At 38.4% G+C, this 20,105-nt stretch overlaps 1 protein-coding gene across 1 annotated transcript in view; it reads right to left on the bottom strand.

The window, feature by feature from the left end:
• Positions 1 to 1,295: 1,295 nt before the first annotated feature.
• Positions 1,296 to 20,105, bottom strand: part of HNRNPLL (heterogeneous nuclear ribonucleoprotein L like) — a 28,089-nt gene continuing 9,279 nt past the window's right edge. Inside the window, exons 4-13 of the mRNA XM_032682877.1 lie at positions 17,098 to 17,183; positions 14,769 to 14,865; positions 14,607 to 14,679; positions 10,634 to 10,705; positions 8,767 to 8,984; positions 8,490 to 8,611; positions 7,642 to 7,843; positions 6,660 to 6,717; positions 6,444 to 6,542; positions 1,296 to 4,540 (exon numbers count right to left, since the gene is read on the bottom strand). Coding sequence (XP_032538768.1) covers positions 4,485 to 4,540; positions 6,444 to 6,542; positions 6,660 to 6,717; positions 7,642 to 7,843; positions 8,490 to 8,611; positions 8,767 to 8,984; positions 10,634 to 10,705; positions 14,607 to 14,679; positions 14,769 to 14,865; positions 17,098 to 17,183 — 1,083 coding nt within the window. The 3' untranslated portion in view covers positions 1,296 to 4,484. The remainder of the gene's footprint in view (positions 4,541 to 6,443; positions 6,543 to 6,659; positions 6,718 to 7,641; positions 7,844 to 8,489; positions 8,612 to 8,766; positions 8,985 to 10,633; positions 10,706 to 14,606; positions 14,680 to 14,768; positions 14,866 to 17,097; positions 17,184 to 20,105) is intronic.

Here is a 20,105-nt window from a genome sequence, read left to right as displayed (position 1 = left end):
AAGGCTTGGCGTAGGACAGATAACAAAGCCTTCTCAACACAAGAAAAGGGACTAAGGTTACTTCCTTTAGAGAGCCATGGTCAAAAACACAGCACAAGTAATCTGGCTGCATTAGGTTCCTCCACATCCTGTGGGAATTACAATTCCTGGAGAAAAAAATCTCCCATTTTTAACAGAGAAAGAGTATTATGTGTTAGGAGACTTAACAGCACACAAATATTTTGTTCTTTTAACTTGATAATACAGCTGTCTAGAAATGGAAGCCCTTCACCCTTTATCAAATCAGATGCATTAGCAGTAGAACCTGGGGGCCTCATCATCCCAAACCCTGAACAGCTACTTGTTTCAGGTTATTTTTATCTCAGACTATGGTTTTAAGGAACCCAACTGGCATGCTAGAAACATCACATTATTACAGGAGCCCATCTGATCACTCCTCTCCACAAGTATCAGTATTACTGGTGCAACAGATACTGCCTTGCTACTCCCTCAGCATGCATAAAGTTTAACAGGCAAGGAAAACAAATGGAAAACTCTTGTTTTATAGGTGAAGAATGACAGCAAGTATTTCTCAACTCAAGAGTTCCCTGGTGAATACTATTAACATTTCTCACATCTCAGTCCACTGCCAGACCATTCCGTAGAGAAGCAAAGGTAGGCTGGGAAGAGCAGAGATTAACTTAAAACACGTGGTCTTAACAATTAGGAACAAAAATGGCATCAAGGTAGAAATGAAGGAAGTATAAAACACACCTGACTCCTCAGGTGAGATCCTGTGTATCAGATCACTTCACGTGGCTACAGTTTAACATGCACCTCTCACCCCTGTCAGCCCCACAGTCTGGGAGAGAGAAACACGGGTCTAGTGAACTGTGCTCACCCCTTGTTCCTTAGTGACTTCCTCCCAGCACCACTTGTCCCTTGTTTAGATAGGATTCTCCACTCACCCTTGAGTTTCACAACAAATCAGTCACACAGCATACTTCTCTCTGTTGTCATCCTAACCAACGCACTGGTTAGACATAAAAATAGACATAAAATACACACAAAACCCTGGAATGGCTAAAAAACCCACTAGTAGCTAAAGACGTGAGAATGCAAGGTATTTTTAAAGAAGGGCACAAAAAAAAGATGTTTAAACACGTCCCTGAAGTGAAAAAATAATTATTGAGCAAGCATGTTCATGTTCCCCGACTTCCATGTATTATTTAACAGAAGATACTGAACGTCTCCTGCTGAGCCACCACCATATTCAAACAAGTTCAAGTACTGTTCACAAGAAAACACACAGCAGGAAAAGGAGCAAGTTGCATTTAATTACAACAAAAGGGGTTCAGCCAGTAACAAGCCAGCTTACCCCAAAGATTATCCCTTACTAAAAGACAGACACCACATTAAGTTGTATCATTCCTTTCGTAAAGCAGGACATCCAAACACCTTCTCCATTGTTTCTTTTAAATCTTCTCTTATATCACCTGGCAATACACTCTATCTTACTGTGGTGGTATAGAAAGTCAAAAAACAACTCTTCCCAGTTCTTGCATATACGGAAAAATAAACAGAAACAAGGATTAGAGTATCATGAGAGAAGAGGAACAGATCTCCACCTCAATATATCATATACCTCCAATGAAAGGTGACTCATTAGAAAAACAAACAAAACTTCACAAACAAAGGAAACCCAAGAAACAAACAGTGGGGACAGACATGAAGATATTACAGAGTGAATGCCAGCTGCTTACAAGCAGGGAATGTGCATAGCAATGTTCACTGTTTTGCTTGTATGGCTTATGCAAAAGAGACAGGAAAAAACTGCATTAAGAGACCTTAAAAGTTTAATTTCAATCTAACAATTACAGTAATGCTGCTGCCAAATGAGACAAACTTCACTTCCCCTGGAGCAACTAACTCCCCACCTGCCCCACTGTTTTGTCTCTATTCCAAAGAGCAAGATCAAAAGTGAACACAGATGTCATGTGTGGAAGGAGACCAATCTCATTCCCTCCTGAGGACAAGCATCCATCCTTGCAGGCCCAAGAGAAGACATTATTTCCTTTAACAGCAAAACACCAACAAGGAATCTTTCCTGTTCTCATGAATACATGAGTAAGATGATTCTTTTATGGAGAAAGTAGTTTGCACAACTTTTCAGTCTCCTCTCTTTTCTGCCCCACATGGCACAGGCTACTCATTTTGCATATGGGACTTGCAGTTGCTATCAAGTCCTCTAAGACATACCCAGAACTATGCTTCATTCATCTGGGAAGCCACAGGAAAGATGCCTTTCACCTGAACATCTTAGGCACTGAATGCTGTGATCCACTGAGGACACCAAAACATTAAAGTGCATTTCTTTTTTTTTCTTTTTTTTCTTTTCTTTTTTTTTTTTTTCTGTAAAACCTGAATGTTTTAAGGGTCACTCATCCCACATTGCAAACTGGACCAACAGAAAACATGCTATTTTTAATGCTCAACTACAAACAACTTGACTTCTGAAACTACATTAATACAAATAGCAATGCAAGTTAGGACAGAAGAAACAGGTTTCCACAGAACATTCAAGTTATGGAAGAGCAATGAAAGATTGGGAGAGACCTTTTACAGTTAAAACACTAAGCAGCACAGAGCATTTCAATACTACCCAGCATTTCTGGGGCAAGTAACAACATATGGCACACAAGTGGAAGCGTCTGGAAGCAATTTCTGGGGGAAGAGCACTGCAGCTGAAAGAGTATTAGCAGTGCCCCTAAAATGCAACTCAGTTTACCACCTCCCAGACAGGAGGCTAGTATTACTCCAAACTCTGTGCTGAAAGAGCTGCCAAAGAGCAGCTGTGCTTCAGTTCCCAGGTCGGACCTACTGATGTGAATACCCGAAATACTCATTACCTATAGCATGAACAAAATGGAGGTAGACAGGACAAAAATGAATCTCTGTTGATGAGAAAACCTGAAGGACATCTGACACATTTTCCCTTGTGTGATAAGGAGTATTTGCCTTGAAATTAAGAATGAGGAAAATGCAGTCTGTATTGAAAGACGGGCAGTGGCCACAGCCTATAAACATGCTGCAACATAACCTGTCAAGGACAAGCACACTGCACAAACCATCTTGCCTAAAAGATGGATATAGATAAAATGTATAAAGATAGAAAAAAGAACTTGTATGATAAAGCATAAAATAGCTGATAAAGTAATTTCCCTCTGACAACTAAGAGCAGAACTGAAATAGCCCTAAACACTTTGCTACAAATTCAGAAAGGGGAACAAACACAGCCTAGGACAACAGCTTCCAGGCTTCCCTGCTTGGATTCCCATTTCTGGGGGTTTAACCCAAATGAGATATAACTCCAGTTCCAGAAGAGATCTTTCAAAGTACTGGGACAAAACAAATAATCTTCCCCAAAGTGAAAGATTTCTCGCCTCGTTAATTTAACATCATGTTATCATTGTCTGAATCCCACTGAGATTACCTCAGTTTAAGATACAGCCTAGCCAAGACTATTCGCCCCATGAATTCTTTCATGGTCATAACAGATGTTTAAGATAAATCAGACAAAAGAAAACCTTGAATTAACTGTCCAGGTATGAGAGAGTATGGTGGGGCTTGCTTTTTGTTTTAACTATTTCTACCACCTTGGTTTCTTGTCATATACCCAACTTTTACCATTTAGTATGTCATAAACACTGCTTTAAAAAAAGAGTCAAAAGGATATGTTAAACACCAAAGATTCAAGTTTAAATTATGGAAAATGAGGATGAACACACTGATACAGGCTTGTAACTTTAATTTTTAAAAGGCCCCTACGGTGGAACTAGCTATAGATGGCATCATGCTAATGCAAATGGAAAATAGCTTAAAAAAAAACAAAACAAAACCACTTTAAATAAGTATGAATTATACCATACATGTGTACATACTTTAAAATTTTCTATGTCAGCTTTGTTTGAAATATAAATCAAGTCTATACTACTAAAAGTTCAGTATGTGCAACATTAACCCGATCAAAGCATTTTATAAATACAAGCTTTTTAGTATTGCAACATACTTCACTACTTAACATACTGAAAAACAAGTCCTACATTTAAAATTCTGATGTAATAGTTCTATCTGCCAATTAAGACTAAAAATGGAAAAATACTTGCTAATCTTTAACATTTTGAAAATGCAAATATATTTCGATTTTGAAAAGAAACAATCTTGGTTATACTACTGGTGCTTCTTTAGACATTTGAAAATACTACACTAACAAAATACAAACTTTGTAGTAAGCTTACAACATGTACTTCTCAGAGGCAGAAAGAAAAAAATCTGGTTTGTATTTATGAAGGAACATCCATTTATTATAAAACAAGATAAAAGATATTAGAATTAAGTTGAAACAAGGCAACATTAGAACAACCACTTTAGAGCTTTGTGAACGAAGTGTAGTTTTAAACTTGCAAATCGAGGTGAACGTAGCTCTTAACATGCTGTCCTCTTCTCTATAAATGGGATGAAGTAGAGAAGCAAAGCTTCAAGGTATACGGGTTGGAGCCATCTGTGAGGAGACAACACAGAACAGACTGTGGGCATCTTGCGGAGCCCGGCTCTCCTGCTGAGCAACATCACCTTCCATAACCTGACAAGTTCACCAACTCTGTATATTTAAGACTCACACCTCCCTGCCTACTCCCACCAGTGTCCCACAGACACCAGGTGACCTGTTATAGGTGTGACTGATACTCTACCAGCATTTTTAGACATAAAAACGAAGTGATGGATCTGGCTGCAAGGTAATGTAGATCAAACTCCAAATGCTGTACTATACACAAGAAAGAATTTACCATCATCACTGTCCCTCCTCCTGGCTGAACTATTTATAAAAGTAGTATTCAATAGGCAAAAGAGTTCTAAGACAAAAGGCACAGATATTTAAGGAAGTCAAGACTTAAAATGAGGCAGAGCTCTACCAGAGTGGCACTGGACAGTGTTTACATGTGTTTGACTGAGAAAAGAACAGCAGGATGTCCAGCACACCCTTCGGGCCTCTCCAGAAAGCAAAGCATAAAACAACCCCTCTCATTTGAAAAAGGTGTCAAGATCCACAGATGGCAGCACACATCTGCCTCTCGGGTAGTGGAAGCTAAGCCCTCCTGGTTTAGCAAGCCTGGATCAGCAGTTCTTGGTTTAAAACACTGCTTTTCCCTGTGATAGCTGTATCTTGGATTATGCATTAAGGTTTCCCTTTTTCTTGTTGAAAGAGAAAGCTCTTTTGCTGTTACCACCTCTTCAAACTGAGATAAAGCTGAAATTGTGAACAGTATGTTATCAATAATATCTTCAAAAATATTCTGCCCCAAAGTAATCTTAGTCTATTATTAAGATGGTGGACCAAAGATGTGAGAGAATAGGAAAGATTAAACTGTTAATACTTCACAGGGAAACAAACTCATAATACTTTGGAGAAGGTAGTTTAAAATCCACTGGCTGGATTCAATGTTTTGTCTGTGAACACCTGGAAAAATTCTATTTAATCCAGTAAACTATCTTAATTGTCCAGTGCAGACCTGGCCTACTGTGTACTTGTTCAGCAGGTGAATTCCCCCTGCTCTGTTCTTCCCAGTTTGGAGCTAAATTCAGCTGGGCCTCAAAATTTCTCATTTCAAAGAGAACCCAGTACAGAAGCAATAAATTCAGAGTAATAAGCTGAGTAACTTAAAGAATCTTCTGCCCAAGACATTCAAGATTTTTTATTTACTGTGAAAGAATCATAGAATCATATAATGATTTGGGTTGGAAGGGTCCTTAAAGATCATCCAGTTCCACCCCTTGCCATGGGCAGGGATGTCACACACTAGATTATGTTGCTCAGAGCCCCATCCAACCTGGCCTTGAACACTGCCAGGGACGGAGCATCCACAACTTCTCTGGGCAACATGTTCAGTGCTTCACCATCCTCACAGTCAAGAGTATCTTCCTAACATCTAAACTTTAAATCTCTCCTCTTTTAGTTTAAAACCATTACCCCTTGTCCTGTCACTATTTGCCCATGTCAAAAGTTGCCCGCTCTCTCTTTTAAGGTACCGAAAGGCCGCAATAGGAGCCTCCTCTTCCCCAGGCTGAACAATCCTAAATTGTCTCAGTCTTTCCTCAGAGGAGAGGTGATCCAGCTGTCTAATCATCTTTGTGTCCCTCCTCTGGATTTGCTTCAACAAATCCTTCCTGTGCAAGGACTCCACAGCTGGGTGCAGCACTCCAGGTGGGGTCTCGCCAGAGCAGAGCAGAGGGGCAGAATCACCTCCCCTCGACCTGCTGGACACATTGCTTTTGATGCAGCCCAGGGTGTCATTGGCTTTCTGGGCTGTGAGTGCACATTGCTGAGTCATGTCCAGCTTTTCATCCACCAAGTCCTTCTCCACAGAAAAAAATTTCTAGCAGTAAGAATAGGAAAATTTACTTACTTGGGACTCTTATCTGGTAGTGATTAAGTACAGTGAGAGCTTCCACTGCGTCTGTCTTACATTCCCATTCCAACAGACCAGACAATGTTTTGGCAGAAGCTGTCCAAATGAGATGTAAAAAAGGGAAATAGGGGATCAGTAACGTTTCCTGGCAGCATATGCTCGGATCAAAATTGGAATTCAATTAATTCCCCAAACAGGTCAAATTTTACTTACGTTTTGGATCAAACACTTTGTATTTAATAAAGCTGAGAACTTCATGATCCTCACATAACTGTCACAAAAATAAAATAAGACATAAAACTCCATTAAAAATGCATATAAATACATTAGCAAAAATTTCAAGTTCCTAGAAGAGACACACAAAACCAAAAATACTGACTCTTTCAAAGAGTTTAGAATTTATGGCAAATTATTATTTTAAAAATGTTTAGATTATTCTTTTAAATTATTCTTCAGAATACCATTCTTTGGTACACAAAACAAGGCTCCTATATCTGTGATACCACTTCTATCTCAAAGAACATATTTAAATAGTAAGTTCTAATGTTTGACATTCCTACTTCAATACAGTAGCTCAGATGTTGTACACACAAGGACACCACTTATGACCCAGAGTTAACTTTCAGACAGAGTTGGGAAAAAAAATATTTTTATTGAACTGAAAAAGAACTCACTGAACTGTCGGCAATTTTACCACTGCCTCCAGCTAAGAGGCCCAGTATTGCATGTTTTAAGCATCCAGAATTCATTTAGGACTCAACTGTGCAAAGTGTTCCAGGTGCACTCTTCTCTCCATTCCAAAACATCCTAGCAGTCATTACAGTAACCAACTCAGGGAATCAGTAAATCTTTTGTGAATTGTAGTCCTAACTTTCATGTATTTGGTTTCGTGTGTCTCTTCCCTTTCCTCCACAAAAAAAACCCCCACATTAAGCTCTTCAACTTTATTTCCAGGATTTTGTTTCTCACATTAAAAAAAAAAAAATTAAAAAATAAATAAAATTGAAAGAGTAACTCCAGCATTGTGAAAATATCGCATCTTCTAGAGAGAGGGGCTACAAATGTATTTTAAAGAACAGATTCTCCTCCAGTGGCTATGCTATAACCACCTCAGTTATTTCTTTTTAAAAGTAGCACCATGTAAAGCTGGGATAGAGCCCAAAAGCACTGTATGCCAATCATTCCAATTGCCTACCTTTACAAATGTTTCTTCAGTTACACACAGGGGAACATTATAATAATGCAGCACACAGGAGGGTGGTTGGATGATGTTCTTGGATGCCTGGCCAGCACTGGTGAAGCGATTGTTCTTACTCATTGCAAAGTCCTTGTAACTACTCGTGCCATCCTCTAGTTCAAATATCTGGCTTGGAACTACTGAATGCTGCTTGGAAACACTGGAATTTAAGGACAGATAGAAATAGATAAAGTTTCTTAAATAATTAAGATTCTTAAATAATTGCAGATTATTGATCTAACCAGAACAGAGTTGACATTTCTTTGTAACAATCTGAAATACAGTAAGAAGAACAAGATGTGTTGGATTTGACACCTTGCTTAAAAAATGCAGAAAAGATGGATAAGACACATTAGGGAATACAGTTTACTAATGGCCAATCCATGCAATATGCATTATTAATGTAAATAAATAAAATTATAAATCGTAATAAATCAATCTCAGAATGGTTGAGGTTGGAAGGGACCTTAAAGACAATCTAATTCCAACCCCCATGCCATAGGCAGGGACACCTTCTACAAGACCAGGTTGCTCAAAGCCCCATCCCACCTGGCCTCGAACACTTCTAGGGATGGGGCATCCACAGCTGCTCCAGGCAACCTGTGCCAGTGCCTCACTACCCCCACAGTAAAGAATTTCTTCCTAACATCGAATCTAAATTCACCCTCCTTCAGCTGAAAGCCAAAACAAACAGCTGAAAATTGGAAACCATAACTCCAACAATGACAACAGAATAATGAGATACTGTCTGAAATCTCATTCCATCTGCTCACTAGTAGACTATTAATCTGATAAAACATATTTACCAGACATTAAGTCTCTTTCCAAACAACTTGACGTTATTGAGATGTGTGACTGCTCTTTCTACAGCATACTCATCACCCATTTCCACCAGTGCTGTGCCTGGAATAGTCTTCATAAATTTCACCTGAGATAGATAAGGTAAAAAAAATGACATTGCAACAAACAGCCCAACTAATAGTTTTATAAATTAGTAGGTAATATTTTTAGACCATCTCAGACAGGTTTTTCCAAAGCATTTAAAAGTAGCAGTTTCCAAGTTTCTAACAAATGATGCCTTACCTTCTCAATGTTTCCATACAAGCAGAACAGGTTGAATACCCTTGAACAGTTCATCTTGAGCTGATGCAACCCACTGACCATGACAACCGACCCAGAAGGATTTCCACCATGCATGTAAGAAGAGGATGCCTGGGGCAATGGATAAGCAACAAGTTCTGGAGTGTCCCGAGATCCCATTCGGTACCGGCTTGGCAAGGGCAACAAAGGACCATGTGATCCTAAGGAGATGAAAGACCATGTTTTCATGTTGTTTGAAATAAGTTTCACTACTTAATCAGGCATTTAAGCCCACATACATAATGCTTATTTAAAGGAGATGTTGAAGGTTACAGTAGTTGCCATTAATGCTTTTTCCCTTTTAAAGACAACAAAACAAAGCAAAACCAATAACAATAACAAAAAAACCCCAAACCACCAAACAAAGAAACCCTCTTCTATTCCATTTAATGTTCCAAGTCTCTTCTTACACTACCAGGTAAGATATATACAAGCAAAAACAGGTATTTCAGTAATTACAAAAATAGTATCTTCCCTGCACCATACAAAATATTTGAACATAAACATATTGAAAGAAATATTTAAAATCAATCTTCAGAAATATTCCCATGTCTACTTAATAGAGCTACATGACACCAAGAAAGAATATTACAGAGCAGGGAAAACTAACCAAAAGGAGTGAACTTTTAGCCAGAGATCAGGAGAGATGACACAGCTCTTTTTTCCAGAGACATGAGATTAAGTCAGAAGACTGCCTTCCTACAAAATGCTCATTCGGAAGAAACAGGAATACTTAAACCCCCTACATTAATGCAAAATGAAGCAGTCCAATTTTCCACTACAGGTAAAGTGACAAGTTTCACTGCAAGAGACAATTTCTTTTTTTTGTTTAAATGATGAGACACTACTAGTAAGCAATACCTCTATTTACAGAAAACATCGGAATTACAGACCAAGAGGAGGATCCCTGTTTTTCTGAGACAAAAATAATGTGAAATTCCCATAAGCTAAGTATAAAAGGAACCTTTTGTCCTTTTTTGCCCAGCAAAAAGCAGTAATGACAAGGAGACAAGTGATATAGGAGGAGAGAGACACATTACTTAAGGCAAAAGGATATATCAGAAGAATGAAAAAAGAACATCAATGAATCAAGGTGGAACTTGGAAAATCTGGAGATTTGAAGAACCTTTTAGAAAGAGTAGATAGGATGGCAACCTACATTGTAAAATATCATTAACACCTTTGCAAAGAAAGAGGCAAGACACATCACATTGCATCTGACAGCTGAGAGAGAAAATAACTAGAAAAAGTTATGTCTAAGTGGGGACATTTGTTTCTCAACCCTGAGGTCTTGGTCCAGACAGACCTTCATCTACAGAGAGCACTGGTAACAACTGCAGCAGTAATTCCAGACCATCATTCCTATACAGTCACACAGCTATACCTTTTCAGAATTAGCTGAATTAGAAGAAACACAGCACCCACAATTCATAGCTTTGCATGCAAGAGCGTCAGAGCTCTGTGTTGCATCAAACCATTGATCAAGGTATGTTGCTGTTTTCTACAAGGAAACTGCTCTCCCAATACATTTGTCATTTTCTATCCATTGCTAGGCTGATGGCAACTGAAAGGAAACATTCTTCCAAGCAATAAATACGTAGAGCTGGATGCTCTCTACGAAAGGAAGAGGGAAGGCAATGAATGTACATGGGTTTCAGTGAACCAACAGTGTTTTCAGGACGTGGGACTGACAGCACTGCAGGTGAACTGCTCATGCTGAAGGGATCCACCTTCAAGCATCGATTGAATATTTAGAATTCCACACAACACGTAAAGAAATCACAACCACCTTTCATCTTACATCACTTACCATAACCATCATGTCTAAAGGATGATGGGTGCTCTCCCAAAATAGCTTGCCTCTGCCGGCCCTTCCCTCTGTCTAACATGTGGGAAGGGAAAGAAAACAGTTTAGTAATCACAACTACGCACTTGACTTCTCCAGTTAAGACACAAAGCTTCTAGTTAAGAAGCAAAACAGTAATTTGAGTCCTTGTTAATTTTATAAATGATTCTCATTCACTGTATGTCTAAAACCACAAGCTGTAGCCACCAAAATTAAAAGACTGCCATCTGTATAACAAAATTGCACTTAAGTTGATTGGGGGCAGTGGCCAATGAGGAGATGCAGACATTTAAAGTTTATGGAAATACCCAATAGTTTTCCTAAACAGACACCACACATTAGTATAGAAAACACCATACAGCAGGATTTACCTATGTGTCTCTTAAAACAAATTTGAAATGCAGTACTTTTGAAAGACAGTACCTGAATCATAATATTAGCTTCAACAGCAACACATTTTCAAAGTGGGCTTCTTTCAAGAAGTTTCAGCATAAGCCAACAACAACCTGTATTACATGGTTTCATAATCAGTAAACAGAGAGCATTACATATGTGTACATATATATTTACAGAACACCTACTGATTTATGGGCGTGCTGAAAGGATTGTACATTATGGCATTATCAGCAGCACGTAACAGTTTAATTGAAGAAAAATATCACTGAATAATGCACTTAAACAGTCAATCCTTTAAGAAAACCCAGTTCTCTAGGACATAAAGTTAAGCAAGGGATCTACATTAATGGAGGAAACCAATGCATCACAGCCAAAGCTGTATTTTCTAATAAGATCCATGCTGCACAACAAAGAAAATCTAAACTTCCAGACTTCTTTGTAGTAAGCAACAATTGTTTTCTTATAATTAAAAAAGCCACATTGAAAAGATGGGGCAAGACATTTATCAGTCTACAACAGTTCCCAGGAAATTTAAGTATGACTGCTGAAAATAGTAAATCCAGCCCAATGCAGTTGGAGGTATTTCCCCTGAAAAACAGGAACTATCCGCATTATACAACAGTGGGAGATGAAAACACATGTGCCCTTTCTGCTCAGGATTTTGAGGACAGGTTCCAAGTCAGATATTTACTTTGATAAAAAAGACTGAAGAGAGAACAGTCCTGAACACTTTCAACTATATAGAAGAGAGACTACCGTTGTCAAGTTTTGCTTTTCCATTCACTTTTCAGGGTAACATCTCTGGTTCATGGCTCTAGAAAGCAAAGGGGTGTCATATTTTGAGCATTCAAACTGTATGCAGTAATCATCTTTCAGAAAAATCAGTTCTGTAATTCCAGTCTGTGGAGCTAAATCCTTTGAAACTGCCCCCAGTAAAATCTAGTAAAGGATCACATTTTTCAAATAAAGAATTCTGGGAGAACAGTCTGACAAATATTTCCTCCTTGCAGTAGTGTACTCCACTGCTCTCTCCTTGCCCTACACTTGTTCCTCCTTCCTTGAACAAAGTCCCTTGATTGTGCCAGTACAAATACTTGTGTAAACAAGCACAGAAACATAAGAACTGATTCGGTGTTAAAAATAATTCTGAAAGGAAAGGTTCTTTATAATCTTGTTTAAGTTTGGTTTTGTTGATTTTTGGGTTTGTTTTTAAATCAGATCCTTGAGTCACTGACTGTGCTGGTATTACCACCAAAAGAAATGCTCCAAATTATAGTTTGAACATTCTGGCTAAAGGCAAGTAGAATACTAAGTCAGGTGTGGTTTTGGTTTAATCTAATGCAATATGGGTTCATAGCAGCAGGCACTTGTAAGGAATTTTACTTCAGTGGAGAAATATTATGTGCAAGTCTGTAATTTGTTACCATAAAGCACTAAAACCAGTTCTTAAAAAAAAAAAAGGAAGTCATTAGCAAAATGCATTTCCTTCCTAACATTTGTAGGGGAGATGTGAAAATCTGAAAGGATTTATCAGCACGTCTGTCCCTGGAATGAAATTCCTTTGGGCTAAGATCTTCCTGCAGTGAGAGCCCTACAGTTCGGGACACATGAAGTTCAAAACCCAAACAATGACGTTGCAAGAGTAAGTTGAAGCACAGATACAAAACCACTATCTCCCTCAATGAAAACCCCAACTCCTGAATTACTTTATGGGCAAAATTGCTCTAGATGTCTGCTTTCTCAAGTACATTTCAGTGTTCATTCAACAATTTATATTCCCATTTTCTAGATAAGTGGATGTGAACCACAGTAAATGAAAAGTCATGCTATATACAATATATAATGAGATACATATAAGGCTAATTTTTTTCCTCTTATGTGTAGTAGAGTGATGTATAGAGAATAGAGACAGTAACAAAAGGAAAAGAGTAGAATGAGAGTTCTTGAGAAAGAGCAAGCCATTCCTATCCTAAGTTTTTCATTTTCCACTGTTTGCTCTATTTGGGGGAACCTTAAGTTCATACAGCCATACTTATCTGCAGACCAATTACATAATGTAATTAGATGGACAATCTTAAAAGTCAGTCTCCAAACACTGCAATAACCAAAAGATATGAGGGTCAAATTAATCCTTCAAATTTTTCGGATTTTTTTTCTTGCCCTTGAGTTTTGAGTTTCTTCAGAATCCCTTTATTTTTAACTCAAGAATTTGAGAAAAAAAATTGAATCCCAAAACAAATAGTCATAACCTACAAGCTGCAGCCAATACTGTAGCTCCCTTGTTAACTTTTTACAAGAACTTCATTTTGAAAATCCAAGCCCTAAGTTTTTAGTTGTACAACAGTTTTACAAGCCCAGCGTCTCTGCAGAGTTATTTTGAAAGTGCATTATCTCTTGAGACAGCGAAGCCCTGGTTCTCATATAGCCTTTGGTAAGTAGATACTCTATCTTGGTCACATTATCTTCACTTTTCTAACTTTACATTGAACACATTATTGTACATAGATAACTGAACACTGCACTCAATAGTTACAGATTTTTGTTTTCTTTTTTTAAATAAACACTTTACAGGAGTCAGGCTACACAGCAGTTTGACTGTACATATATAATCATAGATTCCACTGACATGAATTAAGCTCTGGTAACTTTTACAGCTGAGTACTTAAGAGACAGTACCAATTATGAAACTCCCTGCTTTATTACTTTTGTATAGCTGAGGGGGCCTATTGATATTGCACTGCTCAGTTCCAACTATCTACATATAAGAATTAAATTTCCCTATTACTAGACAATATTTACACTGTTAAGTCTGAATGCAACTCTCACATACAGCAAGTAATAAAAAGATTACAATGTCAATGATATCAACAAGAGTTTCTTAATTTTGGATGTTCTCAATTTTTCAGTGGTAATTTTAAGGGAAATAAGACCAGCATACATACAAGCTTTAACAGAATGGGTACAGTCTATCATGTTATTCATCCCATACAAATCTGAAGTACTGAAAATGTCCTCCTTTAAAAACTTGTGGTGGTGGTGCATGCAGTATGCAGACAAGGTGAACTGCAAGTCTGAGTTTTTTTCAGAGGGTTTGTTTGTTTGGGGTTTTTTTTGCTGATGCCGATGTGGTGCATGATGAAGTGTAGAGTCAGCCTGCTGAAGTCCTCTATCCTTCTTAATGCCTTGTCCAACATAGGGGAAAAGAGTCCTTTCGAAGGAGAAGCAGTGTGCAAGTTTGTAGTTTATAAGGAATAGTCTGTGCCAGGTTTCCTCTCCTCCAAAGAGAGAGAGCTGCTTGGAGAAATGCAAGTCCTTGAGAACTGCGAAGGTGCTTGCAGGTGTGGGCTCCTTGTTGAACTAAGTGGCTCAAGCACACGGCAGTAGGGGGCACTAGGGCTCAGGGTTAATTCCCTGGCTGGTGACACAGCCTTCAGCAGCACTGGCCTGCTTTGGAATGACTATTGCCATACAGCCTGACCACGTGTGAAGGGTTGTCATTAGTACAGTCAAACATCTACAGGGATAACGTATGAAAACCTACCTCGTCGGCCCAGATATGGCTTAGTGTAGTCCCAACTATCGTTGTCGTTTCTAATGACATTAAGTCGAGTTGGCTGTTCAAATAAAGTAAAAGTGAAAAAAGGTTAAGTCTTGGCTATATATATTTTTCTAGTAAAATTAAAAGAAAAGGTCCAAGCATTACCCTTGCATATTCAATTTTTAGTGTGCAGCATCCTGCATAGATATCTGCTCCATTGAGTGCAGCCTTCGCCTTCTGGGCACAAAACACTGATTCGAACATACACATCATGTTAAGGATTTTTTTCCCTCAGGTGGCTCAATCATGTCCCTTTTATCTGATACGGCTTTATTTTTGTAGCCTGCAGATACTTCACTTTCGTATACACTACAGGAACTCCATAAAGACTTATAAAAAATGACCAAAAAGTACATTTGGGTTCAACTTATGTGAAAAGATGTGCTCAGCGCATGATGAGACCATTCATAAATTAGTAAATTCCTCAGTGGATTATATGGATGAAAGCTTTGTTTATGCTCTGATCTTATGTCATTTAGAAGGGATTCTGGTGCAGTTAGTAATTTTCATCAGAAGACACGGAGAGTTACCAGCAAGTCTAGAGAATATTTGATGGGAAAGTTCAAGCTGCATCACTTGGGAAGGAGTCAGAGTTCTGGTGAGAGAAGGTGTGATTTAAGACAACGCTTCCCTTCTCACAGCATTGGCTAGAGACTTGTGGGTAGGGAGAACATGAACTCAGAGTAGTTACTTTACAGCAAAAAGAACTAAGAAAGTGTACATCCTTTTAGCTTGTTAGCCAAATAAAACCATGTAACTAAGAGAACTTTGAATGAAGAAATCATCATTTTGCACCAAAAGAAATACAACAAGCATGTAACAGGCTCCAACCCATAAGTTATTTCATATGCTCTACGCACTCCAAGATTAGTTCTATGATTAGCAGAAAAATGTACCTGAGCCTTGGCACATCACAACCCACGATCTCATACACACTCAATAACATATGGTGTCAGAAAGCCTGAAATTTGCAGCAGAACAGACCTTTTGCACCATGCTTTGATATCATTTAGTGAAATTTTGGAAGTAGTCTGTAACAATAGCATATGCCTTGAGTTTTACCACATTCCTGCAGCCCAGCTTCTTCCAACGTGATGCAGGTTCACTGTGGAATTTAAAAGTGAGAAAAGTTAAGCTTCCCAGACCTATAAGGAAGTGACACTGGCTGAAACTGTGGGAGCACATTTGCAAAAGTAATGGGTACTGCAATTAGCATTTAATTTTTAGTAAATTTTTGAACTTTTCAGATAAGGCTTGTCTGGAAGCTCACTTTCCTCCTCCCCCCAACTGTTTATTTTTGTAATGCTACAGCATTACTCACTTGTATTTGTGAGTTTTCTTTCAACTGCTGGTTGTTTTAGTTTTTAATAAAAGGCATGTTACAGAATTTAATTCAAAGGATATAAGTATGGCAGTTTCCATGTGTGTGCAGGATCCTCCCCACAACTTCCCTAATCTTTCACAAGACACAGAATAACTGTACAAGTCATCTGATCCAGACAACGCCACTTAACCACAAACTTAACAAAGACAGTAAGTCAAACTACTATCTGTTAGGACACATAGTTTGTTTAAGTCTTCTACATAAATAGCAATTAGTTTGCTTTTATGGAAGTTAGGGTAGCTGTCTTTGCTTGGGAAATTACCAATGCAGCCACTGGTTAAGTCCTGTTTCACAAAAGGGACTCACTAATAAAGTTTGCCCAATTAGTAGCATCTGAAATCACAAAGGAATGCCTGAGATTTTGGTAAATTTTGTCCAGATAACAGCTCAAAAATGGAGAGTAATCAGCCTTTAGAAAGATGGCTATCAGAGTTTTATAAGTGAAGGCATATAATCATATCAGACTTTAGACTTTGCGAACGCCAGTAACACACAACCCTGAACATTCAACTCAACCCATGTACAACTTAATGCCACAGAGTAAAGAGTAGGATAACAGAGCAGGGAACTTATTCAACACGTGATGAACGGGGTAAAGGAGGCCTAAGTTGGTCTTGTGCTTTACTGAAGTCAGAATAGTAAGACAAGCAGTACATGCTGGAATTAATTTAAAAGAGTCTGAAGTCAAATTGCATCCCTGCAATCCCTTACCCACTTCTTGAGTATCAACACAGGCAGAAGTCATGAAACTTTTATGTACAAGGGGCTGTCAAATCTATGACATATTTCGTGTCTGCAATTATTAGCCTTAGGGGCTATAAACATGGCTATCAAGACCATGATTGACAATGCCATTTTCCCAAAAAGATGACATGTGTAAGTGCTACTTTGTTTTACAGACATACAGAAATTAGAAATTACCACATCTTAGACAAAAATTAAAAAATAATTTGGTCTCAAAATTACATGGTATTTTTCTGACATTGTCATGTTAAACCCTTCTGGAGCCAAGAACCTACAGAAAAAAAAAATTGCACTCAAAAAGGATATTCAACCATGGCTTGTATTCCATTTCTCTTGAATATAACAATGCGCTGAACCTTTCCAACAGGGTTGCACACTGTATACAAAACATCCTAAAGAAGAAGAAAAAAATATTTTAGTCAGATGTGAAATTCCGAATACTTTCGGTCCACAGAACATTGGCATTTAAATGCCAAAGAGCAGAGAAAAGGCATGTCAACTTTTCATTTTTTATTTTCCTCTATACAATTTTTACATTCATGATTAGCATTTTTTATGGATTAATGTAATACAGGCAATCAAATCTGAAAACCAAGAAAAAAACTCCTATATGAAGTACTCATGCAAACATTAGTTTAACAAGTATCTTCAACTGCCTTAAGACCCAGTAATTGCATCCATGTCTCAAGCTCTGCTACCTTTGAAGCGAGCACTGCAGCTGGTCTACCAAAGCAAAGAGAAACAAAGTGGCACCGTAGTTACAGCACATTTCATTTCATGAGACTCTAGCAGCTGAGTTCATGTTCATTTTCAGAGAGTAACCAGGGATAGTCCAAGATGTAAACTTGGGTAGCTTATCAAAAAGAGAATTTCAGTTGTTTTCACCTGAATCAAAGACAGTCCAAGTGTCCAGGTGCTATGTTTCTTCACTTAAGGCAGAGAAAACTTCTGACAGGAAAGTGGATTCATGACTGGATTCATGCAAACCCATTGTTAACGCTCTGCTTTCAGCAGCATTTGTCTGTATTACAAGGAACCAATAAAATTCAAGATCATCCTCAGTGCTGCAGGGGAACCAAACAGTAAGGGGTAAAGCTCGCCTTACTGCACATCAGGCCAGCCCAGGATGTGGTGCTGGGAGTAACTCAAACTACAGTCGATTACATGTAAGAGAAACCAGTCTCCAGCATTCATCTCGCCAAGAAAAAGAAGTTTATTTTAGAGTGATTATACACCCACACTCAGAATTCCCAGGACTCAGGTTTGAGAACCCAAACAAACAGGAACTGTGATTTCTGAAAACAATTCACCCATTAGACCATATTCAAACAGCTGAAAGCACATAAGCTTTACTGGACAGCCAGTTTCATAACTACACCTACCAGGCAAAGGCACTACACCTTGGTGAAACACTCTACTGCAATCCATTTTTTCTTTCTTTTCTTTATATCTAAACCAAATACCTCCGAAATGCTCATTCCAGGATCTTGGGGTATATCCTCAGGTTTATTTGGCTGACATGAGGGAGAAGGGGGAAGCAAGTAGGTATAGTATTTATTATTATGTTTTGCAGAATAGAGGAGCAATTGGGAGGCACAGGGGCAGGGCACGTGCTGGATTTCTTAAAACTAAAACAAACACAGCCCACATACCCCCCCACGCACACAAGGAGAAACTAGAAAAAGAGTATGTATTATTGCTGGCTTGAGCTGCAGTGGTGTAACTTCTGGCTCTGAGAAAGTACCATAAGCTTTAATATATTATCTCTAAATAAAAACACACAACACACACAACAAACCAAAAACATTGGCCATACTCAGGGGCCTTGCTCCAGACACTCTGCTGAGTGTTTTGCATAGCTAAATGAAGCAAACAGAGGAGACTGTCAACCTTAAGATTTTTAGAAAATGGATGGACATTTTTGGAAAGAATTCAAGCATCCTGAACCCCTAAACAGTAGGATCTATGAGATCATTTATAGGTATATTTTCTATGCACACTCCAGAGCACAAATGGCTGCCCTCCATCTCCTCTTGTTTGGGAGAAAAGATTCCCAGAAACTTTCCAGCCCCAAGTGACATTAATTTTCAGGCATACGATTTTCTTTCATAATTTTGGCCCATTGGCCAAGTCCAAAATTTGTGTTTTTCTCGTCACATTCTTAAGCTGTTACAGGGACAGCTGTTCTTTCCCAGCTCCTGTGACCCTGCTAGACTACACTGTCTTCAGTGAGCTCCGATGCTTGCCAGTAATTCTGGAAATCTGCCTGCTTCTAGCACTCACTGGTATATGATAAGCAAACAGCTGGGTGCAGTGGGAAGGAAGAGGTTGGGAGGCAGTGTTTGTTTTTAAAAAGGAGCTACTCTGCTCGAGGCTTCGTCCTCAGAATCTCCATGAAGTCTCCTAGCCCAGAACCACGCTGCTGCTACCAGTGCCTTCGAGCATCTACGTTCAACTCAGCCGCTTATGCAAGGTAAATTTAAAATGCATGAGTGAAACAGAGTTTCCAAAATTTGACCGTGGTCACGCGCAAAGAACATTTTAACTTAGTGGATTTGTTGACACAGCTCCGAGCAGGTTCGTTTTTAAACACTAAAAAGCAACTCATACCTTGACATGCTTTTCTATAAAGAAAACTGGCAGAAGAAAATTCATCATCCACTAATGAATCAACAGGCAAAAACCCATCAATATTCACGAAACACTGAAGCACAAAGCACGACATGTAACTGACTACTTGAGGTAATTTCAGGAATACTAAGTTGCAATCAATTTGCTAGCATAATATACAGCACATTAAACAAAACTTAATACCTGCATTGTTACATGGTTCCACACAACCCAAACACTTTGATTGATCCATACTGTCCTACACACTTCCCTAAGTAATTCATGCTTGTATCACAGAACACAATTTCTAATTTTTTCCTGAGATATTTCTGTGCAATTCAACATGTACTATAAAATCTCTATGAAAAATATAAGCATTCAATGCATGATACAACATACACTCTTAAATACTAGCAAAAAAAAAAATCTGTATCTTAAAAAAATCCATGTACGTGTGTCATAAATAAATGGCAATAAATTAGGACGCAACTGTATATATGGTATGACTTGAAATACTGAAAAGGAAAATGTATTGGCCCAAATAAAAATAGGAAGCTTCCATCAAACTGGAGTTGATCATCAATAGATGAAGGTTTCAAGTTTCCACAAAGGAAATACTGAAGAAGGACTGCAATAAAATAACCCTTCCTGCTGGAAAAATTACTTGCTCTTTAAACATACACTACTCAAGAGCCTAAAGGCTA

Source organism: Chiroxiphia lanceolata, chromosome 3 (genome assembly GCF_009829145.1).
Source record: "Chiroxiphia lanceolata isolate bChiLan1 chromosome 3, bChiLan1.pri, whole genome shotgun sequence".
Lineage (NCBI taxonomy): Eukaryota > Metazoa > Chordata > Aves > Passeriformes > Pipridae > Chiroxiphia > Chiroxiphia lanceolata.
The sequence above is the reverse complement of the archived record's forward strand: the minus strand, read 5'-3'. Positions and strand labels throughout refer to the sequence as shown.